At 45.8% G+C, this 23179-nt stretch overlaps 1 protein-coding gene across 1 annotated transcript in view; it reads left to right on the plus strand.

The window, feature by feature from the left end:
• The window catches only part of NSF (N-ethylmaleimide sensitive factor, vesicle fusing ATPase), a 593422-nt gene extending 571006 nt beyond the window's left edge, over positions 1 to 22416 (plus strand). The window contains exons 20-21 of the mRNA XM_069237976.1: positions 9418 to 9473; positions 19566 to 22416. Coding sequence (XP_069094077.1) covers positions 9418 to 9473; positions 19566 to 19587 — 78 coding nt within the window. The 3' untranslated portion in view covers positions 19588 to 22416. The remainder of the gene's footprint in view (positions 1 to 9417; positions 9474 to 19565) is intronic.
• Positions 22417 to 23179: the final 763 nt, after the last annotated feature.

Below are 23179 nucleotides of genomic sequence, written 5' to 3' on the forward strand. Positions count from 1 at the left end.
CTATGTCTTTGTCGATTCTTAGACATAGTAAGTGGACAGGAAAGCCATTTTAAATACATATGCTGGACATTGGTCAATACGAGTTCCCCAGCTACATGATGGTTTCTCTGAACATAGGGATATTTGGTATCAAAACATCTCATTAATAAACCCTCACCGATTCCAGTGATGGATTTAATACGTGCTCCTGGAGAGCAACTTAGCGGTGCCTCCTGAAAATCCTACCTACTGATAGTGTGATGACCTACTGGTCTCAACCAGTTCAGCCATCATAGACACTTTTCTGACCTCCTGAGGTGAGAGCTTACGCTCTCGGAGACCTGGAACAAAGCTTGTTCTGGGCGGAGGTGTTGATGCCTCCTTCATGCAGGATGTGCATTCCAGGGCGGAAAGGTTCTAAGACCAAGATGCATTTTGTTATGCTACCCAGGTCTCGCCAGATGGCGGAGATGACCACCCCCCTGTTCTGACCTTCCTTCTTGGCGGCAAGACAGGTGAGAAAATTAGTAAAATTAGGAAGTGTGCCCACATCATGCTAGTCCCACCCAAATTTGGACTAGCTGATGTGGGCACACTTCCTAATTTTACTAATTTTCTAAATTCCTCCATCTTGATTTGGATGGAATTAGCTTTCTAGGGTCAGGGTTATGCCCACTTCCCACTGGAAGTGGCCATATAGAGGGTGTAGTAACCCTAAATGTAGGCAACCCATTGGCTGGTACCTAGCACTCCCCTTAACGCCTCTAAATTGAGTATTTCGGTGGCACCCCAGAACCCAAGATCAAGAGAAGGACAAAGAAGAAACACTGACTGGCGAGAACAGCAGAGCTGCTCACAACTCTCTCGACAGTCGTTACAGCATATCTTGTCCTGCAAGCTGTAAAACTACCAAAGGCTCTGATATTCTGCCAGCACTTCAAAAATTGCCTCCTTTCTCCTTTGGATCAGAGGAGCTACTTCCCTGCGGGCCACATGAACTGAGAAACAGAGTCCGGTCCACTGCCTTGCAGCTTCCCGGCCGACTCCGCAGACAACCAGGAGAAAGTACTCATGCTGTGGAGGACCAGATATGTCCCCCCAACAAGTGTGGAGACACCAGAGCCATACAGAGCTGTGCAGCATCAACCCTTGGGGTACCATACACCCTGCACTAAGCATCAACAGTGAGAGTCCATTCCAGATTCCCACTGCACCAGGACCAAGCAGCCATCGAGGGAAGTCTGCACCAATGAAACCCACTTGGTGAGTGACCCACCAGTCTCTGTTTTGCACCTGCCAGCTGTTGGCTCCTAACTGTGAGGTGCATCTTTGCGCACCAGCCCAGCCACTCTAACCACTCTGCACCCGAGCCGTCTGGCCCGGGTCCTGAAGAACCAGCTGTGCCCCCTCCTCCAATATCCCTTGCAACTCAAGCCCCTGTTTGGGAACTCTCTGACCTGTCCCCCAGTCTCCCTGTGCAACCTGTTTCCCTTCACTGTAGTGCTCCCAGCTACAACCTCACCAGCAGTCTGCCCCTGGTGAAATCTGGGCATGTCCTGACAAACTACTGGTTGCACTTTGGACCTTGGTGCACTATGATCCTAAACCCTGAAGGTGAACCCCAGAAACCGACTGTTTATCTTTATGCATCTCTGACTTTTCTTCCTTAGGATTGCATTGTGCGTAAAGGCGCAGGTTTGAACGTTTAACTTAACTGTGAAAATGAAAATTCATAACATAAACAGTACTTGCTTGTGAGCAAAGTTTTTGGTTTCAAAATATATATTTAAAGAAGTGTTAATTTGGTCCCAGATTTATTCTTTGAGTGTGTGTCTCATTAATTGCCTCTGTGAGTACAACAGATGCTTAGCACTGCCCTCTGATAATCCTAACTGCTTGCCTACACTACCTCAAAAGGGAGAGTTAGTATATCTACTTTTGCCTCTGTAAACCAATTGGGAACCCACTGGACTCTGCATGGTGTACTTCTTTTTAGTGCACCATATAGAGGGCCAATTAAAAACAATAGTAGTTGCTTTTATATAGGCTTTAAACCAAAGAATTTCGTGATATGGTAAGCAGTTTTAAATTCAAAATATTTTTCAGTTTCAAAAATCAACAAAGCAATTTTCAGAGTCTTCAATGTTAACCTATGGGAGGAAAACAGGAATGCAGTTTTGCAGGTAAGTGCACAACTTACAAATACAGCCTTCAGAGTTTTAGGTCAACACCAGACAAGGTTCAAATTGGTACCAAGAGTGCACCCGCAGTGGCGGCGGGGTGCAGAGGTCAATTTCTGAGTAGGGTGCCCAAATGTTAATCAATGGAGACTGGGGGTGAATGACGATGCACTGCTTACAGGTAAGTAAAAGCAGTGTCAGAGGCTGGTCTCCTGGGATTGAGGTAAGCACTGGGTGGGGCATAAGGCAGCCGCGTGTGGAGTGCTACACAGCTTTGGGCTCCCAATGTTAACCAATGGAGACAGGGGGTAAATGATTAAGCGCTGCTCACAGGTGAGTAAGGCAGGGTATGGGGGTCGATCTCCTGGAGTTGAGGTAAGTATAAAGGGGGACACAAGGGCACCAAACTTACACCCTCAGCGCTACAGGGGTGGCCGGGTGCAGAGTGGCAACACAGGGTTGGGTGCCCAATGTTATCTAACGGAGGAGATCAGTTTCAGAAACAGGCTGCAGGCTCTGGCCAGGAGGCCGGGCACGGACAACCCACAACTGCCCAGGTAAGTAAAGATGCCAGGGGTCGTAGGGACACCGGGTGCAGAGGTGTCTTTTGACATCAGAAACAGCTTACCGGGCAGGTTGCAGTCAGGGGGAGTCCTCAGACTTAGGCTGCAGGCGCTGCTGTGGAGTCCGGCAAAGGTCAGCCCACAGTGGACTCTTGCTCAGAAGCTCTGGGGAACCTTCACAGGTCTGGTGGGCCACTGGGACTCGGGCTGTGGGCGTCTAGTGCAGAGGTGGTTCCAGAGGCGATTTTGCAGTTCCTCAGGCAGACTTCTCCTTCTTGGAAGTTGATTTCTTTTAGACATGTCCGCTGTCCATGGGAGTTCTTCATCTTTATGTAGGCAGGCAGTCCTCCCAGGGCTTTGGCAGTCGCTGGGCTTCAGGACAAGTCATCTTTTGAGTGCATGTTCTTCGAGGGCTGCAGACAGGCTGATAGGGCTGAGACCAAGTCAGTTGATGTCTTCAGTCTTCTTTGCTGGTGCAACTTCTTGGTATCCAGCTCTTCTTAGGTTGACAGGTATCTGAGTTCTAGGGTTTTTGGGTGCCACCTAAATACTCCATTTGGGGCGTTCTTGGAGTGCCAGGTGGTAGTTAATGGGCTACTCACTTTTAAGGTGACTGCACCCTTCTTATGAACACTTCCTTTATGAAGTGAGCATAGCCCTAACCCTTTTGGCCTAATTTCTTCCATGCGAGATTGAGGAATTTAAAAAGTAGTGTCCACTTCAACTCATCTCCCTTAGGGGTGGGACTGGCATAAAGTGGACACTGTTCTTAATTTAACAAATTTTCTCTCATGTGCTGCTGCCAGAAGTGGGGTCAGGACAGGGGGGTTGGTCATCTCCCACCATCTTGAGAGACCCGGGTCTCATTGCAAAGACGGCAAGGCCTTTGAAGCTCCCCTCCCTTGAATGTCCATCCTGCCTGGAGAGGAGTTCACACCTCTGCCCAGAGCAGGCCTTTGTTCTGAGCCCTCAAGAGCATTGGCTCTCCCCTTAGGGTGCCACAGCTCTGTCTAAAGTTGCTGCACTGGTTTTGACTAGTCAGTGCCTACTCAAGGATTTGGTAGGCTTTCAGAGGATACCTCTAAGGTGCTCTCTAAGTGCATGTATTAATAAATCCTTCACTGGATTCGGTGAGTTTTTATTAATATGAGATGTTTGATACCAAACATCCCTATTTTCAGTGAAGCCATCATGTAGCTGGGGAACTCGTAATTACCAGTGTCCAGCACATGTACATAAAATGTCTTCTCCGTTCACTTAATATGTCTGATAATCGACAGAGACATAGCAGGCCTAAAATAATGCACCCTGCCTTTAGGGCTGGAAGACCTGTTAGAGAGGCGACTTACACTATGCCTGCAGTGTAAAGGGGACGGGGTATGCAGGCTGTGTGCCATGTCGTGTTTCATTTTAGTTCAGCACCAAGACATGCAGCCTGTGAAAGCAGCACTGGTTGCATTTAGTGAAAGGGTCCCTGAGGGTGGCACAATTCGTGCTGCAGCCCTCAGGGGCCTTCCATTACTACCCCATGCCCTCAGTACCAGGGTACCATTTACTAGGGACTTCCAGTGGTAGCTAAAGATTTGCCATTTGGGAAAAACGACTGCAGTTTTGGGGAAAAAGATCTGGCACTGGGGACCTGTTTAATAGGGACCCAGTGCACTTTCAGTCGAAATTGCACTAGAAACCAGGCAAAAAGTGCAGGGGTGACCATGTCAAAAGAGGCACTTTCATACAATTTACTGAGCCCAAAAAAAGACATGGACCTAACGCCTTCTTTGACTTTCAAGCTTTGGATGCCTCTCTGCAGAAGGGAAAAATCTAATTGCACACATTGGCTCAGATCCTTTCTGCCCTTGACCAAGAGAAACTGGGTGATGTCTCTGGACTTACAGAGCATGTATTTTCATATATCCGTCCTGCCATCCCACGGGTGTTTTCTGCAGAGAAAGATGAGCCTGAAACATTTTTATTTTGCCAAGCTCCCCTTCAGTCTCATCCGGGCTTCTTGGGTGTTCACGAAAGTGATGGCAGAGGTTGCTGCCCATCTTCTGTGGTTGGATGTTCATGTATTCTAGTATATCAGTGATGGGCTGCTAAAGGGGAGCTCACCTCAGTCAGTCATGGGTCAACTTTGGACGGTGGTGGAACTCCTTAGATCATTGGGGTTACCACTAATGAACCGTAGTCTGATCTGACTCTTCCACAGTGGCTTCCATTCATTGGGGCCATCCTGGACATGGTGGATTTCAGGGCTTTTCATCCACTGCAACCAGTCTAGAACATTTGGACTATGATACTGATGTTTCAGGCTCAATCATGGATTTAGGTGAGGGTGGCTCTGAGGCTTCTTGGTCTGTTAGCCTCATGCATCCTTCTTGTCAACTACGCTAGATGGCACATTCAAGCCCTACAATGGTCCAGCATCAAGGCTACCTTTCTGACACTGACCAGGTCTTGGTGAAGGTGGCTCATGTACTGAAGTGGTGGCTGACTCATCACAATATGTCCTGCAGTCCACTCTCCCTTCTCCAGCTAGGGCTCAACAGTGGTGATGGAAGCATCACTACAGGGCTGGGAAGGGGAATCACCTGGGGGAGGTGGAGATCAGAGGCCTTTGGTCTGCAGTGGAGGGCCGTTCCACATCAGCCTGTTTGAAGCTACAAGCTGTTTAACCTTGAAGGCTTTCCTGGCCTCCATCAGAAGCTGGTGTGGGTTCTCACAGACATCACTGCCATGCACTGAAACAAGAAGGCCAGTGTGGGGTCCTAGATCCAGTGACAAGAGGCTTTGTATCACTGGTGGTGGCTGGATACCCAGGACATCTTCCTGGTCACCAACCACCTGACGTGGGTCCCTGGGTGCCAGAGCAGACAAACTGAGCAGACATTGTATGGCAGATCACGAGTGGCTGTTCATTGTGGACACTCCTGGCTAGAGCTTTTCACCACCACTGAGAATGAGCAGTGTCCATAATTTTGCACATTAGAGTTCCCTCAAGGTCACTATTTATAGCCCAGCAAGGCTTTGGAATGAACAATGTAAAAGGTTATCTGTTGGACATTTCTACATTTACCACACTAACCATCCTTGTTTAAATCATGTGTTCTGATGAGGTTTATTAAAGGTTTGACAAATGTTCCCGCCCAAACCAGTTATGATGCTACAGTGGACAGTAACTTGGTGTTGACATTCCTCATGTGTACGCCTTTCGGGATTATGCATAGTTGCTTGCTGCCTCTCTTGACCTTGAAGATGGTGTTCCTCTTTTCGATTACATCAGCTCATCACATGAGTTATCTATATGTACTTCCAGTGTAACCACCCACACCTCCTGCTAGTGTTCTATGTTCTACCTCACCCCTCTAAGGAGGAGGAGAGACTTAATGGCTTGGACCTCAAGAGAACGATCAGCTTCTACATAAATCATACCAAAGACCACTAAGTGGATTCACCTCAGTGAAAAAAGGGAAGGCCATCTAACGCTGGATCGGGTTCTGAGTTACGATGTGCTATGCAGTGGCCAAAAAGCAGTCTCTGGAAAGTCTGCTCACACATTCTACAAGGGCCAAAGCTGCTACCTCTGTAAGGTGGCTACGTGAGTATCCCTCCATATGTTTACTCAGCACTACTGCCTGGACAGTAAAGTCGGTCAAGAAGGGCACTTAGCCTTTTCAGTCCTGCAGCACTTTCTGATTTGAGTCCATTCACAACCCACCTCTTATTCAGTACTGCTTTGGTATCTATTCACAAGGTGAGGAATCTGTGGCTAGAAGTTTCTGTCAAAAGAACAAGTTACTTACCTTTGGTGACAGTGTTTCTGGTAGAGACTCTGGCTGGTCCTCACTGACACTCCCATCCTCGTCGTTCTGTGTTTGGATGCTGTCAATTAATAAGATCCAAAGTCTAGGAATCGGCACTCTGGTTTATCATTTTGCATTTGGGCCTTCATGTCTCGGTCATGAGCAGTCTTGAAAGCAACTGATGTCAGCGTGCAGGAATGTCACCTATATAGACCCAACACGTCATTTCTGGGGCAGTATGGCATCAGTGTGGAACCGCAAGGTGCCACCCTCCAACGCGCAGAGGTACTATAAAAAAGTTTCCATATCCAGTCTGATACCTGGCGAATTACAAGGTGAGGAATATGTAGCTATATAGAGTCTCTACCAGAAAGACCATTACTGAAGGTGAGTAACTTAGGGTCGGATTTAGAGTTTGGTAGAGGGGGGTGTTACTCTGTCACAAACGTGATGGATGTCTCGTCTGCCATATTACAATCCCTTTATAGCCTATGGGGATCATAACATGACGAACGGGATATTCATCACGTTTGTGACTGAGTAACCCGTCCGCCAAACTCTAAATCAGGCACTAATTATTTTCTGGTAACCAATTGCCCACACTGAAACTGAATCTCCCAGTTTGTTTCCTGTCACAATCCTGTATGAAAAACTGCCTTTTAACAGAAAAATCCTCTTCAGAAAACACAATATTAACACTTTACAGTGAATAAAAACTGACAGTAACAGCATCGTCTTGCAGTGCTCCACAGTCGTACATCTTACTCCACATACTGAAGTGTTTACTTCTATCTGAGAAGAGGGTGTCAGTATGAAACAGAGTTTTCATTCGTTCAGACAGTATGGCGCATACAGATCCACTGAGCCCTGCTCCCCAGTAAAACATGCTTCAGAGACAACAGAGAAGCAGACCAAACCATACTCCTGTAATAAGCCTCAGACAACACGAAGGCACACCAAAGCAGAAAGAGAGGCATACCCCACCCAGCAGGTCTCAGAAACAGACCAGATGACCGTGACTTCTCTCAGGAATCCCACCATCAGTTTTGTGTCAATCAAATGTTAATATTTAAATACATGTTCCAGCTTGGCAAACCACTACATCTAACAACTGGATCCTGTATATTGTGAGATATGGTCAGTCATGCAGTGAAATTCATAAAGAAACGACATACCAGGGCACAAAAGAAGGAGCATCACCAATGCCTCAGTGCTCTTCAGAAAGACATTTTCAGGCTTTTACTCAAGATTATTCTGGTAGCAACTTCTTGGGCCAGACAATTCTGGTATTTGGACCTGTGGAACTTGACCACAGAGACTCTAATACGATTCAATGTTAATGGCCATTTAATAACTGTAGACCACAGGGATTGTGTTCATAATCCCTGCAATTAAAACGCTGACTGATGAAAACTTTTAATACGGTTCTCTGAACATTCCCAAGGGCAACAGATCATCAGAGTGGTTTAGAGAGAAATCTGCAAAATAACAGACCAGTACTTTGAATGGCGAAGAATCTATATTTTGTCAACGCATTACATTTGCTCCTCAAGAGATATTGCCTTTATTGCTCCATCCTCTAAGTTCAACTTGAAGTAATCTTCACTTGCAGTGGGTCTAGCAGCAGTCTCTAGATATACAAGACTTTCTGAAAAACAATGGATTTTTTCCAACATTTTCTTGAAAGAATTTGTTATTGGTTTATTTCAAACGTTTCTGCCGATGGCATATCTGAAAACCATGTTGTAGTCCTGATGAAAACTGAATTTATCCCAAGGCATTAATCTTAATTGCTCTCTTGGAAGACACCTCTCACATTAGCCATCTCCTCAGCAAGATGAATTGGAGAGCTAGAGCATTCGTCATCAAAGAACAAGTTCTACAAGGACAGAGTTTGACTTGGAACCCTCCCGTATTTTTTACCAAAGACGTCTACGTTTCTTCCTTAACAGACAAATGCATCTACCAACATTTTTTCCAGAACCTTGCACAAGATTAAGCTCTTTGGATGTCAAACGTTGTTTAAAATTCTTAATAGACAAATCTTAGGATTTTACATAATCAGGCCACTTGTTTATCCCCTTAAGAAACTCCTGCAAAACACAACTGGTTTTGAGGCAAGGCATAGCTCATTGGATTACATAGGCATGGCAGGCACCTCTCCGTTTTCCCATTACACTGATATACTCTTGCACAATCTACTCCCCCCTTTTTGTGGCATGCACTCTGGCCAACTGATATATTAACACTGCTCTTTACAAAGTGACTACTGATGATTGTTAGCTTCATGATGAATAATTCAGCCCTCTCAGCTGAATATTTGTTTTGGCTTTGAAAGCAGCCAAATCAATGTTTAGTTTCTCATCCTTCTGAATCTGCTTATGTCAAGGCAGGACCTGTGGCTAAGGATGTGTGAGGAAGTTTATTTTACTCACTATAGCGAGTTTATAATGTTGTCCTTTTGCACAGGCCTCCCAGTGCTTTTGTAGGACACACCTACCTTCTCCATTCTAACTATTTTTAATGATTCATCTGATGATGGTAAAGTATTAAATGAAGATATGGTAGAGAGGGCACTCATGTCCCATCCCATAAAAGAATTCAATATCCCATCTCCTCAGTGTGAACAAAGGGGTGCGAAGGAAATGATTTACTCCTCCTTATGCAACACAATGCTGTTTCATGGTGTGGACTGCACATCCTGAGGAGAATCCTCCAGTTTGCACCTAATGGTAAGTTATTCAAAACAATAATAAATGTAAGACTTTCATATATTTTTCATCTTCCAGGCCGGGTCATGTTTCCCAAAACATGTTCTGCCTTTTAATACTTGCATGTTCAGATTAAATGGCTGTTTGCAGCAGAGATACTAACATTCACTCTTGTCTTTAGATGGATCCTGATTATCGTGTGAGCAAGTTCCTGGCACTACTGAAAGAAGAGGGAGCGTAAGTAGCAATATTAATTTATTTTAGTAGTGTGTGCACTCTAGGTGACTAACTTGTGTGTCAAACTCCAACGAGCAAAAAGAAAAGAGCAGAATGAAAAATTTCCTAGCTACCGGATAGAAAAATTCATTTCTATTAAGGACACAGAGGCAAGGATTACATTGTTCTTTCTTCACTTTATTCATACAGCAGCCATTAGAAACAACAATAATAATAAAAACAAACCTACATTTCCCATGAAACCCTGGGAAAAGGAAAATCAGTTGATCCAATCAAAATTCAGTATTGTCCTTTCAGAACCCCTGAAGGTGCTCCTGGCCTCTTCTTTCTTTGCTGTTCCAGCAGTCTTCAGTTAAGTGTTCTAGGCCTTCATGCCATAATTTCTTTATCTAAATATTGCCTATTAACTGTTACTGATTTAGTTACCTAACAAGCTAAATATTACCAGTTAACTGTTGCCTTGGATGGGGAAGAGTCTCTTACAACCTTGGACGGGGGCACAGAGCCCGGTAGGCCATGGTGTCCCTCTGCCACTCCACCTACCCCAGACAATGATGCCAGTTTGGGTGAAGGTAACCACGACACAGGGTCTGACATGCTAATGGCTGCTGTATGAATAAAGTGAAGAAAGAACAGCGTAATCCTTGCCTCTGGTCCTGACATAGAATTATGATGCCCAAGTAAAAGTGAACTTCAGTCATGGAATGGTATTTGTGTATTTTAGAATCATTATCTTTGGTTTCAGTATATTGTATTGTTTAACTTCATAGAAGATGCAGCACCCTAGCGTTCAGTGTCTCAATGATATCTTGCCTTTGTAGATGAACAACTTGTTCTGCTCTTCCTTTCATTGCATACCTGGTTCTTATTTCAAAATATCTTGGATGATACAATAGTATGCAAGGAGTACTTAAACATTTTAAAGCTCAGAGCCATTTACAACAATACATAGAAGACCCTTGTATCACCACGTAAACCACTCCTCCTGACAGCAACCACTATAAGTTTACTTTTTCACTGCCTCATTGCAGGCTGTAGTGACTGGCCGCCCTCTTATACTTATACAAAAAGGCTTTTTGAAGGCACCAGAACGTGGATATTAGTCCATGAATGATATATGATATTTAATTTATTTTGTGATGTAGAATTTATCATGGATAAAAAACAGTACATCCTTCTGTTCTACTTGACATGATGGATATTGTACAAAGTACTAAACATACACACGTAAATGGTTCTTAAGGAAATAAATTTAATAGACTGATGTACTATTACTCAAATGTGTTTGGTTCCTCCAGAATGACTTTTGTATACTGTGTGGTACACCAGAGAGGGTAACCTAACCTGGCTTTTCCAATAGCCTCCCTTCAGGGCACTCTCCTTTATGTGCCAGGATATCTTCCTGGGTGATATGCGTGCCATACAAATACTCATAACATAACTAGTGGATTGTGAGGGCACTCAGCACTATTTTCCCTGTGTACCCTTTTACACTTGTTTTCATTGGGAATATTCCACCTAAGATATACCTGTAATTGAAGTGGACTCTCATGCTGTTTGACTTCCATTAACAATATGGGAAATTAAATCTTATTGCAGTTCACTTTGACAACACCACAAGAAATTACATCAGTTAGGCTGTGTCCAGAATTAGTTACACAATTACATTTCAAAAATACTTAAAGGTTTTCTGTCCTCAAAATGTAAGTGTGTACAGGAAAATCAAAATAAAATGCTTTTTTTTTTTTTTAGTTCTTTTCCTTGAAATTCCAGTCTGAAATCACCATAAATGTACTTAATAGCCAACACGTCTTTGTCCTCTGGTCTTTTTCAAGGCATATACATTGTAGTTTATTATTCCAATGAACATGTACATTCCTTGTGATAAGAAAGCAATCAATAAAAAAAAAAAGAGAGCAGTGGGCCAATGCCAGCACCCCACCCTGTCCCAAGTGTAACTTGCACATTAGAAGTCCCAATGTATTACTGCCACATACACTTGCTGCCCAGTGGGTGTAAAGATGACACGTCATAAAGTCAGAAATGGCAATGCACCATCTACAATATAACAATCACAAATGTCCAATATATTTAATTGTTCTCTTTTATTTGTGTTCCTCACATCAGATTTCCAATTCATATGACAAATGGATACAACCAGCCAACGTGTTTCGTCTACTTGATGTAGACTTCTTCAGGGCATAAATATTTTTAGACTTGAGTATTAACGTATATGATCGTCTCCATACAATTTTCTTTTCTTTGTTCCCGGGATATCCCATATTCTGGGCTTCTATATTAATCGTCCTAGGATTGTGCACCTTTAAAAGCGTTAAACAAACGCTCAGGGGCTGCGGCCCACTTCACCACCACAATATGAAAAGGGGCCCTTCTGGGGAGGTTTAACGATGGAGTAGGTCAGATTGACCATGGTGCTCTTCGATTAAATTGTCTTGATAGAAGAGTGGCCAGCATCCATGCGATCCTCAAGGGGCCCATGTACCTGACTTAGGAGGTCTCCACATTCAGAAGTTTATGATTCCAATGTAAGATTTCAGTGTTTTTTTACATAGGCAACAGGAGTAGAGTTTTTTGCTCTCTTAGTTAGGGTTAGGCACAACAACATGTTCTGAAGAATCGCCACCTGATCCGTGTGACTGTATTAGGAGAGAAACGTGTTGACAATGACTAGTAGTTCTGTAGTGTAGGGAATACACACACACACACACAGTCGCATAATTTCTAAATCTCTAATCAGAGTAGTAGACATACATTTAGTTTTTGGTAGGGAACCAGATCATTGTTTTCTGTACTTCCCCCTTTTTTTGTTTTTAACCTTGCCAGGGGTGCCAGGTTGTATCAAAGATAGTTTTCTTGGGCTTCTTTAGCCAATGTTAGCCGTTTTCCCAGCCCCTCTCACATCCACTCACTACCAACATTACCAACATTCTTTTTTTAAAAGATCTCCGGCAAAGAGCCCTCTAGTAGGGCCCGTCAGGTATTGCAGTGCTGGCCTGACAAGGAGCATGGCCCGATGATGAAGCATGTCACCCAATGGTAGTGAGGGCTACTGTTCCTGTAAGACTAATGGATGTGGTGACTGAAAAGACCTCTACCCTAATTGGTGGAATGTAGTCTGTTCTTTTGTGACAGTGCATCTTAATTCAGTTATAAACCTTGGTCAAGAAGCCCTGCGTCTCTGGATATGGCTGGAATATCAGGGCATAATCCTGTTGGTTCATCACCTGGCAGGTCTGATAAGTTCAAAAAGAAACATAAAAAATTGAAGCGGGGCTTGGCCCCCTCTAGCCTCTTGCATTTTTCTGAGAAGGCATTTGGTGGGGGACACGTGGCTCTAAATCTTGCTTCCGGAGTCCGTCAGTTTCGGAGCCAATCCCTGAACTGATCCCGGATCTTTGCTAACTCCTTCTAGCCCACCTTCGGGCCCCAGCAAGCCAAGAGGTCTTACCTCTGGAGTACTACTGGCTGGTTTGACCTTGGCACCAATGGGACCCTCCTTGCTCATCATGACACCTCTAGCTTTGGTTCCGACCCTACTTCCAGCACCGCATTTCACGCTGGTTTTTCTGGAACTTTGACACTAGACAAAGAGATACCTATAGTACTCTCTAACTCCAAGTCTGCACCAGTCTGACCTCGGTCATGGCCATGCCCACCTGCTGTCGAGGCGATGCTCTCCACGCTTGATTTGCTACTTCAACAAGGGAGAACAAACACCTTGCAGTCCCTTTTCAGCACAGACCTGGACAGTGACTATGATGCTGGTGATGAGTTTCTCAGCCGAAAACTGAGAACAGTTGGTATGATGACTTGTAGAAGGCCAGTAGTCTCGACACTGCCCCTGAATCAGGTCTTCTTTCACCACCTGGATCACCAACTGAAGAATTCTCCTCCTGTGCCATGGTGATTGATAGGGATTCTGAGGTCCTTGACCCTCAGCTCCCCGCCTTGGAGGATAATATGGATGTACCTCTAGCCGGGGCAGACATCTTCTCTGCCTTTTAATGAGGCACTAACAGATACCATGTTGGGCAGCTGGCTAAGCCTTGCTGTGACCTCCCCAGTCAATGGAAATCACTGCCCTACCCCGGGGACTCTGCATTCCTGTCTCAAGAACCTTCCCCCAATGTTAAGTTGTGCAATTCTCCATAAGAATATCTAACCCCAACACTTTCCTGACTACTCCCTCGATAAATAATCCAAGCAAGTGGAGCCTTTTAAGAAGAACATTTTCTTTTCAACCAGCCAGACTCTCCATTTAGTGAATGCCAGTTGTCTCCTGGGCTACTACTCTCACACCCATTGGCTCTTGTCCTCCCTGGTGTCCCAATAAATCCCGGGTGTAGAAGGCTGGCCTGGGTTGTAGTGGGTACCAGAGGTACTTACACCTTGTGCCAGGTCCAGTTATCCCTTATTAGTGTAGAAGAGGTGTTTCTAGCAGCTTAGGCTGATAGAAGGTAGCTATGGCAAAGCAGCTTTGGCTGAACTAGGAGACATATAAAGCTCCTACTATACCACTGGTGTCATATGCACAATATCATAAGAAAACACAATACACAGAAGTACTAAAAATAAAGGTACTTTATTTTTATGACAATATGCTAAAAGTATCTCAGTGACTACCCTCAGTATATGAGGATAAGTTATATACACAAGGTATATGTACACAAACCAAATTTAGGTAAGTAATAGCCAGAAAAGTAATGCAAACAGTGTAGAATTACAATAGATTGCAATAGGAGCACATAGGTATAGGGGCAACACAAACCATATACTCCAAAAGTGGAATGCGAACCACGAATGGACCCCAAACCTATGTGAGCTTGTAGAGGGTCGCCGGGACTGTAAGAAAACAGTGAGGGTGAGAAAAATAGCCCACCCCAAGACCCTGAAAGGTAGGTGTAAAGTGCACCTACTACCCCCAGAGAGCACATAAGTCATGATAGGAGGATTCTTCAGGAAGAACTAACACCAGCAATGCAACAACTGTGGATTTCCGGACCTGAGTACCTGTAAGACAAGGGGACCAAGTCCAATAGTCGCAACAGTGTCGAGAGTGGGCAGGAGCCCAGGAAATGCCAGCTGAGGGTGCTAGGAAGCTGCCACCGGTTGGAAGAAGCTTGGAGTTCTGCAAGAAAGAAGAGAGCTAGGGACTTCTCCTTTGGAAGACGGATGTCCTACGTCGCGATGAAGCTTGCAGAAGTGTTCCCACGCAGAAAGACTGCAAACAAGCCTTGCTAGCTGCAAGGGTCGCGATAAAGGTTTTTGTGTGCTGCTGGGGCCCAGGAGGGACCAGGATGTCGCCACTTGGAGGAGGCGACAGAGGGGGCGCCCAGCAACTCAGGGAGCCCTTACAGAAGCAGGCAGCACCCGCAAAAGTACCTGAACAGGCACTTGGAAGGAAGGTGAACCGGAGTCCACGCGAAGTCACAAAAGGGAGTCCCACGACGCCGGAGGACAACTCAGAAGGTTGTGCACTGCAGGATAGAGTGTCGGGGACCCAGGCTTGGCTGTGCACGAAGGAAATCCTGGAAGAGTGCACAGGAGCCGGAGCAGCTGCAAATCACGCGGTACCCAGCAATGCAGTCTAGCGTGGAGAGGCAAGGACTTACCTCCACCAAACTTGGACTGAAGAGTCACTGGACTGTGGGAGTCACTTGGACAGAGTTGCTGAGTTCCAGGGACCACGCTCGTCAGGCTGAGAGGGGACCCACAGGACCAGTGATGCAGTCTTTTGGTGCCTGCGTTAACAGGGGGAAGATTCCGTCGACCCACGGGAGATTTCTTCAGAGCTCCTGGTGCAGGGAGGAGGCAGGCTATCCCCAGAGCATGCACCACCTGGAAACATTCGAGAAATCCGGCAGGAGGAGGCGACACAAGGTTGCTAGTAGTCATCTTGCTACTTTGTTGCGGTTTTGCAGGCATCCTGAGCAGTCAGCGGTCGATCCTTTGGTAGAAGGTGAAGAGGGAGATGCAGAGGAACTCTGGTGAGCTCTTGCATTCGTTATCTAAAGAATTCCTCAAAGCAGAGACCCTAAATAGCCAGAAAAGGAGGTTTGGCTACCTAGGAAGGAGGATTGGCTACCAAGAGAGGTGAGAGCCTATCAGAAGGAGCCTCTGATGTCACCTGCTGGCACTGGCCACTCAGAGCAGTCCAGTGTGCCCCCAACACCTCGGTTTCCAAGATGGCAGAGGTCTGGGACACACTGGAGGAGCTCTGGGCACCTCCCTTGGGAGGTGCAGGTCAGGGGAGTGGTCACTCCCCTTTCCTTTGTCCAGTTTCGCACCAGAGCAGGGCTGGGGGATCCCTGAACCGGTGTAGACTGGCTTATGCAGAGATGGGCACCATCTGTGCCCATCAAAGCATTTCCAGAGGCTGGGGGAGGCTACTCCTCCCCAGCCCTCACACCTATTTCCAAAGGGAGAGAGTGTTACACTCTCTCTCAGAGGTAGTCCTTTGTTCTGCCTTCCCGGGGCAGGGCTGCCTGAACCACAGGAGGGCAGAAATCTGTCTGAGGGGTTGGCAGCAGCTGCAGTGGAGACCCCGGAAAGGCAGTTTGGCAGTACCCGGGTTCTATGCTAGAGACCTGGGGGATCATGGAATTGTCCCCCCAATGCCAGAATGGAATTGGGGTGACAATTCCATGATCTTAGACATGTTACATGGCCATGTTCGGAGTTACCATTGTGACGCTATACATAGGTAGTGACCTATGTATAGTGCACACGTGTAATTTTGTCCCCGCACTCACAAAGTCTGGGGAATTTGCCCTGAACGATGTGGGGGCACCTTGGCTTGTGCCAGGGTGTCCACACACTAAGTAACTTTGCACCCAACCTTCACCAGGTGAAGGTTAGACATATAGGTGATTTATACGTTACTTAAGTGCAGTGGTAAATGGCTGTGAAATAACGTGGACATTATTTCACTCAGGCTGCAGTGGCAGGCCTGTGTAAGAATTGTCAGAGCTCCCTATGGGTGGCAAAAGAAATGCTGCAGCCCATAGGGATCTCCTGGAACCCCAATACCCTGGGTACCTCAGTACCATATACTAGGCAATTATATGGGTGTACCAGTATGCCAATGTGAATTGGTAAATTTAGTCATTAGCCTGTTAGTGACACATTTGGAAAGCAGAGAGAGCATAACCACTGAGGTTCTGGATAGCAGAGCCTCAGTGAGACAGTTAGGCATCACACAGGGAACACATACAGGGCACATACTTATGAGCACTGGGGCCCTGCCTGGCAGGGTCCCAGTGACACATAGACTAAAACAACATATATACAGTGAAAAATGGGGGTAACATGCCAGGCAAGATGGTACTTTCCTACACCGGGCATGTCCTTGTACAGGCCATCCAGGATGGTCGGGACGCAACCAAATCACAATTCATTGTGGCTTGGGTCCCACTGATTCCATCCGATTGGCTATTAACTTTAGTCTTATCATTCACCGTCATGCTTAGCTGCTTAGGAGGGCCAGTCTTCCCCTACCTTGACTACTGACTGTTGAAGATGAGCTTGCCCAAGTCAGTCGTCAGCCCCCTTCAGACTGTGGTGAGTCTTCTGCCATCTTTAGGGTTCACTATTAACGAGTCACACCTGACACCTTCTCAGACGTTCATCTTCATCTGAGCTAATCTGGACATGGTTTGTTTTTGTGCCTTTCCCATGAGAAAGAATGCAGGATATTTAGGCTATCATTCTGATCTTCCAGCCTCAGTCCTGGATTTCAGTAAGATCGACTTGGAGGCTGTAGGAACTGACGACCTCCTGAGTCCTGCTGGTCGAGCATGCCATAAAGCCTGCAGGCCCAACATCAAGGGGACTTCTCCAACCACATCCATATTTCGGAGGAAACTGCAAAAACCTGCATTGGTGGTTACTGGACCATGACTGAGTCAGTGGAAGATTGCTCTCCTTTCTCTACCCACATCTGACAGTGATGACTGATGCATCGCTGCTAGGGTGGGGCGGCCATCAGGGAGAGGTGGAGTTCAGAGCTCTCTGGTCTCCAGCGGAGTCCCGGCTCCATATCAACTTTTGGAGATGAGGCCCATCCGCTTGATGCTGAAGGCCTTCCTTCCGTCCATCAAAGGAAGGCTGGTATAAGTGCTCACCGACCTCCGCTATGTGGTATTGCAGCAAACAGGGCAGGGTCACGAACCCTGTGCCAGGAGGCCTTGCACCTCTGGAAGGAGCTGGATCAAGAAGAACCAAGAAGGAATTCTGCATGTTTGGGTGTCCAAGGATGCCTCTCCTGGAGGATATGCTGTGGCAGCAGCAGGTCAGCATTCTGCACTCAGGCCTTCACAATGTCCACCTTCATGCCTGGAGATTGAGCAGAAACAGCTGAACACCTCCAACCTTCCTCTGGAGGTGGTTCATGTCATCTTGACAGCCAGGAGTCCCTTGACACAAACTATGTTCACCTGTCAATGGGACTGCACATGACAGAGTGACCCGCCTTCAGGCCAAGTTATCTGGCGTTTTGTTGTTTATTTTATTCCTAGCCCAGCAAAGCCCTGCTTTGGGCACAGTAAAAGGGTACCTTTCGGCTCTTTCAGCCTTTTTGCAGTTTCCGGATCAGCCCTCTTTATTTAAGTCTCCAGCTGTTATGCGATTTTTGAAACAGTTTAAGCATTTGTTTCCTCCCTCTCCCTTTGTCATGCCCCAGAGAGACCTTATCTTGGTCCTCACTTTACTTATGTGAACTTCATTTCAGCTGCTTCATAGCTCTTTGCAGCTTCTCACCCTCACAGTATTCCTCATTGCGATAACATTGTGCTGCGTGCAAGTGATCTTCAAGCTCTCTGTGTTAACCCACTGTACACCACTTTCTTCCCAGACTAACTTGTTTTGTGGACACGGGCATCTTTCTTGCCTAAGATTGTGACACCGCTCCACATTGATCAGTACAACACCTTGCCAGCGTTCTTCAGTCTGCCTCATCCCTCTGAGGAGTAGGAGAGTCTCCTTGGCTTGGATCCTAAGAGAGCACTGAGCGTATATATATATATATATCCTACCAAAGACCACCAGATACACAATCCGCTCTTAGTGGGGTTCGCTGGAGCAAAAAAAGGAAAGGCTGTGCAGAAGAGAGGCATCTCCTGCTTGTTTGTGCTCTGCATCAAGATATGGTATGCATTGACTCAAAAGCAGTCTCCGGGAGGTGTACGTGCTCATTCTACCAGGGCCAACGCCGCTACAAGTGCGTTACGACATGGAGTCCATGTCCTAGACATGTCAGGCGACTACATGGGTGTCCCTACATATGGTCACAAAGCGCTATTATCTGGAGGTCAGTTCACCAAAAAGGGTATTTTTCCCACTCTGTACTGCAGGACCTTCTGCTTTGAGTCTATTCACAGAGCCACCTCCAAATAGGTACTGGAATAGTATCTATTCAAAAGGTGTGAAATCTGCGGCTAGAAGTCTCCATCAGTAGAACAAGTTACTTACCTTCAATAACACTTTCTGGTCAAGACTCTCTCTAGCCCCAGATGCCTCACTGACATGCCCATCCTTCCCCTTCTGTGAGTGGATTCCATCTGCACTCTGGTCTTACCAAGCTCTACGTCTGAGGGCTCAGACAGTCTTGAATGCAACTGACATCCACATACAGGAGTGACACCCATATAGGCTCATCAGCACAGAGGTACTGCTGAAAAGTTTCTGGATCCAGTCTGACACCTGGAGCATATTCAGAAGATCAGGACTCTGCGACTAGATAGATTCCATCTCAGAAAGAGTGCTACCGAAAGTAAGTACCATATCCTTAAGTAAAGAATCATGTGTTGTCACTTGTATTCTTATGACGTGTGCAAATTTCGTTTGATATTATTTTTTTAATGCTTTTAGAAGGCAAGACTTTCATGTGTAATCTTTAAAACCAAAGCCTCAATGTGGCAGGGCTTAGGACACATCCTAATGCACGTACCATTTCATCTGACATTATATTTGATTGTATTGTACTATCCTTTGCTTCTGTTGGACCTATCACATTGTTTGAAGCATAAAGAGGTGTTGCCAGCCTTAGTCTCACTTTCTTTTTTATCTTCTCAGGAGTCGCCGTGGATATGATTGAGTGTAAAGCCATTGCTGCCATAGTTGGGAGCCCCCCAGTGGCAGAAGGAGGTGGTAACTGAGGCGCAGAACGTGGGAGGATCTTTGCCTGTGGGCGCCCCTCGGAGGACAAAGCGAAATGCTCATCTACCTTTAACAAGCACTCGGACTTGTGCATGTTTAGTGCAATAGCCCAGCCCCTCGTTTACTCATGTCTGTAATATTCTGGTGTTGTCTGGCAGATGTTCTGCTGTAAAAATGTTTGCTTGTTTGGCACGTAATGGACATTCTCATTTGGTTACAGTTTGGTAAAGGATAAGGGAACCCTTTCATCCTGACGATGACTTGAAGCAAGTTTTTTTGGGGGAGGGGGGCGGTCTCATACCTCACCTGAAGGCTTCTCCTAAACCAACAGTGGCCCCTTCTCTTGCAGCAGAGACATCTTCGCACCCTCACTTGGCCGGGAGGAAACATGCCGTGCTTTGCCTCCTCTTGTGTAGGTTGACAGTCGCATGCAGTGTCCTGAGCAATGCCAGATACCAGTCTGCCCCAAGGCTTGGTGGCGGCCGGACACACACAGCTCGTATACATTCCCATCATCCACTCTCTATCCCTTAGAAGGTTTCAATCAAATGCTGCTCTACACGTCTTTTTCCCTGGGGTAATTGTGTTTGCGGACTTAAGGCTGTGTAGATTTCTTTCGGATATGAGCAGGGGGCAGCTTCTTTCCAGGGCCTCGTATTCGAAATACAAATCGTGCAGAAGAACAGTGTTGGTGTCGGCTGCTTTTAATCGTTGCTTATCTGTTTCTTTTTATCTCCAAGAGTAATGTCCACGCCAATGAAGTTTACACTAGTCGTGTCCTTTGCTAGATTTTATACAGTAAAATAAAGGTTATGTTGTGTGTTCATTTCTTCTCTCCAGGCTTGTGTGGCATGGGCAGTGCTTCATTGAAGGGGTCCTGTAGGTTATTCCGTGATCTGCGGCTACAGTCGAGACGTAGTGCTGTCGTGGGGTTGTTCTGTAATGCTCCACAGTGTGTGGTGTTTGTGTGGTGCGAGAGGAGCCCATTGTATTATTCCGTTCGTTATGTATATATTGCTTGTAACGCACCGCATGTCCAATAAACAGGCAGACCAGCGGCAGTGCAGACTCCAGCCCAAAACGGCTAGTTATGAAGATTATCAAACCGTGGAAGAAGCCGGCATTACCTAGGGGAGCTTGAAAGCGGCTTTTGGCGCGGGTATATTGTTTTGGATCTCTTATTTCTTCCTTCCCTGCTATCCACAGGCTCGGGAACTGAAATACCTGGCGTCGTCCTCAGGATGCAATCTGCCGGCTTAGCGCCCCATTTAGACACTCCTAGGTAATTACCTCCCCAACAATATAGCACGAGATGCCATCCTTTGTGTATGTATTATTCCTCTTTGATTTTAGTCGTTCTGTTATCAGCGTCGTTACACAGCTGTAGTTTAATTTGAAGTTGCACGAATAGTTTGGGTAATCTCTCCTTTCTTGCATTCCTTACTTTTATTAATGCAAACTCTCCTGGCTGTTGTCGCATGGTCTGATTGCGATGAACTCAATGGATTTCTAGCATTTCTTTCTTATTCTTTGTAAATCTAATTTCCATCACACGCTTTACATGTCAGCTTTATTTTGAATGAGTTGGTTTATAGCAGTGAACAGTTACATTAGCTGTCTATAACAGGGTATTAAAAAACTGGATAGGAAGCATTCAGGGTTTATTAAACATTGCAAGTATGTTTTGCTACAGATTAGAATCATCCATCACGCCTGCGAATAGTCTTGCAACAATGCGTTTTACTAAGAAAAGATCACATATATGAAATCCGCTACTTAAGCCCTTTAATCACTTAGTGCAACATAGAATCGTAGGTCGCCCCATTGTTAACAAGCATGGATTTAGCTTAGAGTATACCTTTTATAGTAGCAGGTACTTAATTTCTGTGTAGATAGTGGTTGTAAGTGTAGCTTGGCCCACACTTTTGATCTGCTGACAAATATAGTTACAGCTTGCGACTAATGAGAGCTGGAGAACTGAACAACAGCTAAACTCCAGTGCTCTGCTCCGCTTTAGCTTCAGTGTTCTCTTTCTGAAGATGTACTTGACATGCTCAGTAAGGACAATCGCACATGGCGTGGCTTTCATTTAGAAGAGCATAGCTACTGTTCTGCTCAACAGATCCGCATATCCTGCACATGTGCACACACTTTTTCAAATTCTGTGGAACAGAATCCCTAGAAGAAGGGAATGTGTTCCTTGCTGCTAGTAACCAAGTGTGAATGTTGCTTACCTGCTAACCCAGCTCACTTTATTTGCTGCAATACCCCTCGCATAAGCCTCCACCTTCCAAGCCTCCTGATCACCTCCTGCCCGAGGGGAGCTAAAGCCATCTCCATGAACTCGGAGCCACTGGCTGATGGGAGCCCCATTGGCGAATGCTCCCCCTCCTTTCAGCCCAAAAACACAAAAGCTGCTCCTGTTTTTGCCAGGCTTGTTGAGCTGATGTGTCACAACTCTGCTTAGAGCCTCCTTTGTACCATTTTGGAAGGATTTTTGTTGATGTTGTAAGTGACGTGCATTGTATTTTAAGTGGCTAGTGCTCTTGTTCTTTCCTCATTTGTGTTTGTATATGCAAAGTCCTTTCCCGTTTTGCTAAAGTGACACCAACACAGAATGCAACACAAAATTGTATTAATTTATCTCTTTGGATATCATGATGTAAACCTTTTTATTGTATTTTGGTCCAAAGCTATTCTGAAATATGTATACATATGATCTGGATTACTGCAGCTGATTGGTTGCAATAAAAGAATGAGGAACAGATACATGGACTCAGGTGACTGTATTGTGGATTTCTGTGAAATATATATGCCTGCTCAGTGCCCCCAGTTGGATAGACTGTTTGGTTGTGCTTAATTGCTCTTGGTTCAGCTTCATAACAAGACTCAGTGGTGTATCGTCATCATTGTGCGTACCTATAGGGTTTTCCTCTGAGCATGGCTGTGTGTCTGGCATTTCTCTCTGCTAGATCCCGTCCTCATTTCCATACTGACAGAAGAAGGCAAGAATGCTTAATGGTATCTCCAGTCCCAGAGGAGTCACACGAGGAGTCGCCCTCCCCCAAGGTTCTCATTCATTTACTTAAGGCTACTCCTGGACCACCAAATACAACATGCATAAGATTTTACTGCTACGCTGTAGAGCCACTTCTGATGGATACTTCTGACCACAGATTCCTCACCTTGTATATAATCCCTTTGGCCAGACTGGATTTGGAAACTTTCAGAATATTTCTCCTCTGCACCGCCAGATGGCATCATGCGGCTCTGCCAGATTGTTCCACTTCAAAAGTGATGAGCATAGCTGCATATAGGCTCGATCCCTGTGAGCTGATATCACTTCCTTTCTTTCCACACCTCCAGATGTGTATCCTGAGCTTTTCCCTGGTCTTTGACCACACTTTATCAAAATGTATCCAATGTGCAAGGCAAGTATCACCCAATAAATCCAAATGGGTCAAACCATGCAGGGGCTGTTGCAAACAAATGTCTGTGATGGACCTACACAAAGTCAGTTTGTAGTGCTT

This window comes from Pleurodeles waltl, chromosome 6 (assembly GCF_031143425.1).
Source record: "Pleurodeles waltl isolate 20211129_DDA chromosome 6, aPleWal1.hap1.20221129, whole genome shotgun sequence".
Taxonomy (NCBI): domain Eukaryota; kingdom Metazoa; phylum Chordata; class Amphibia; order Caudata; family Salamandridae; genus Pleurodeles; species Pleurodeles waltl.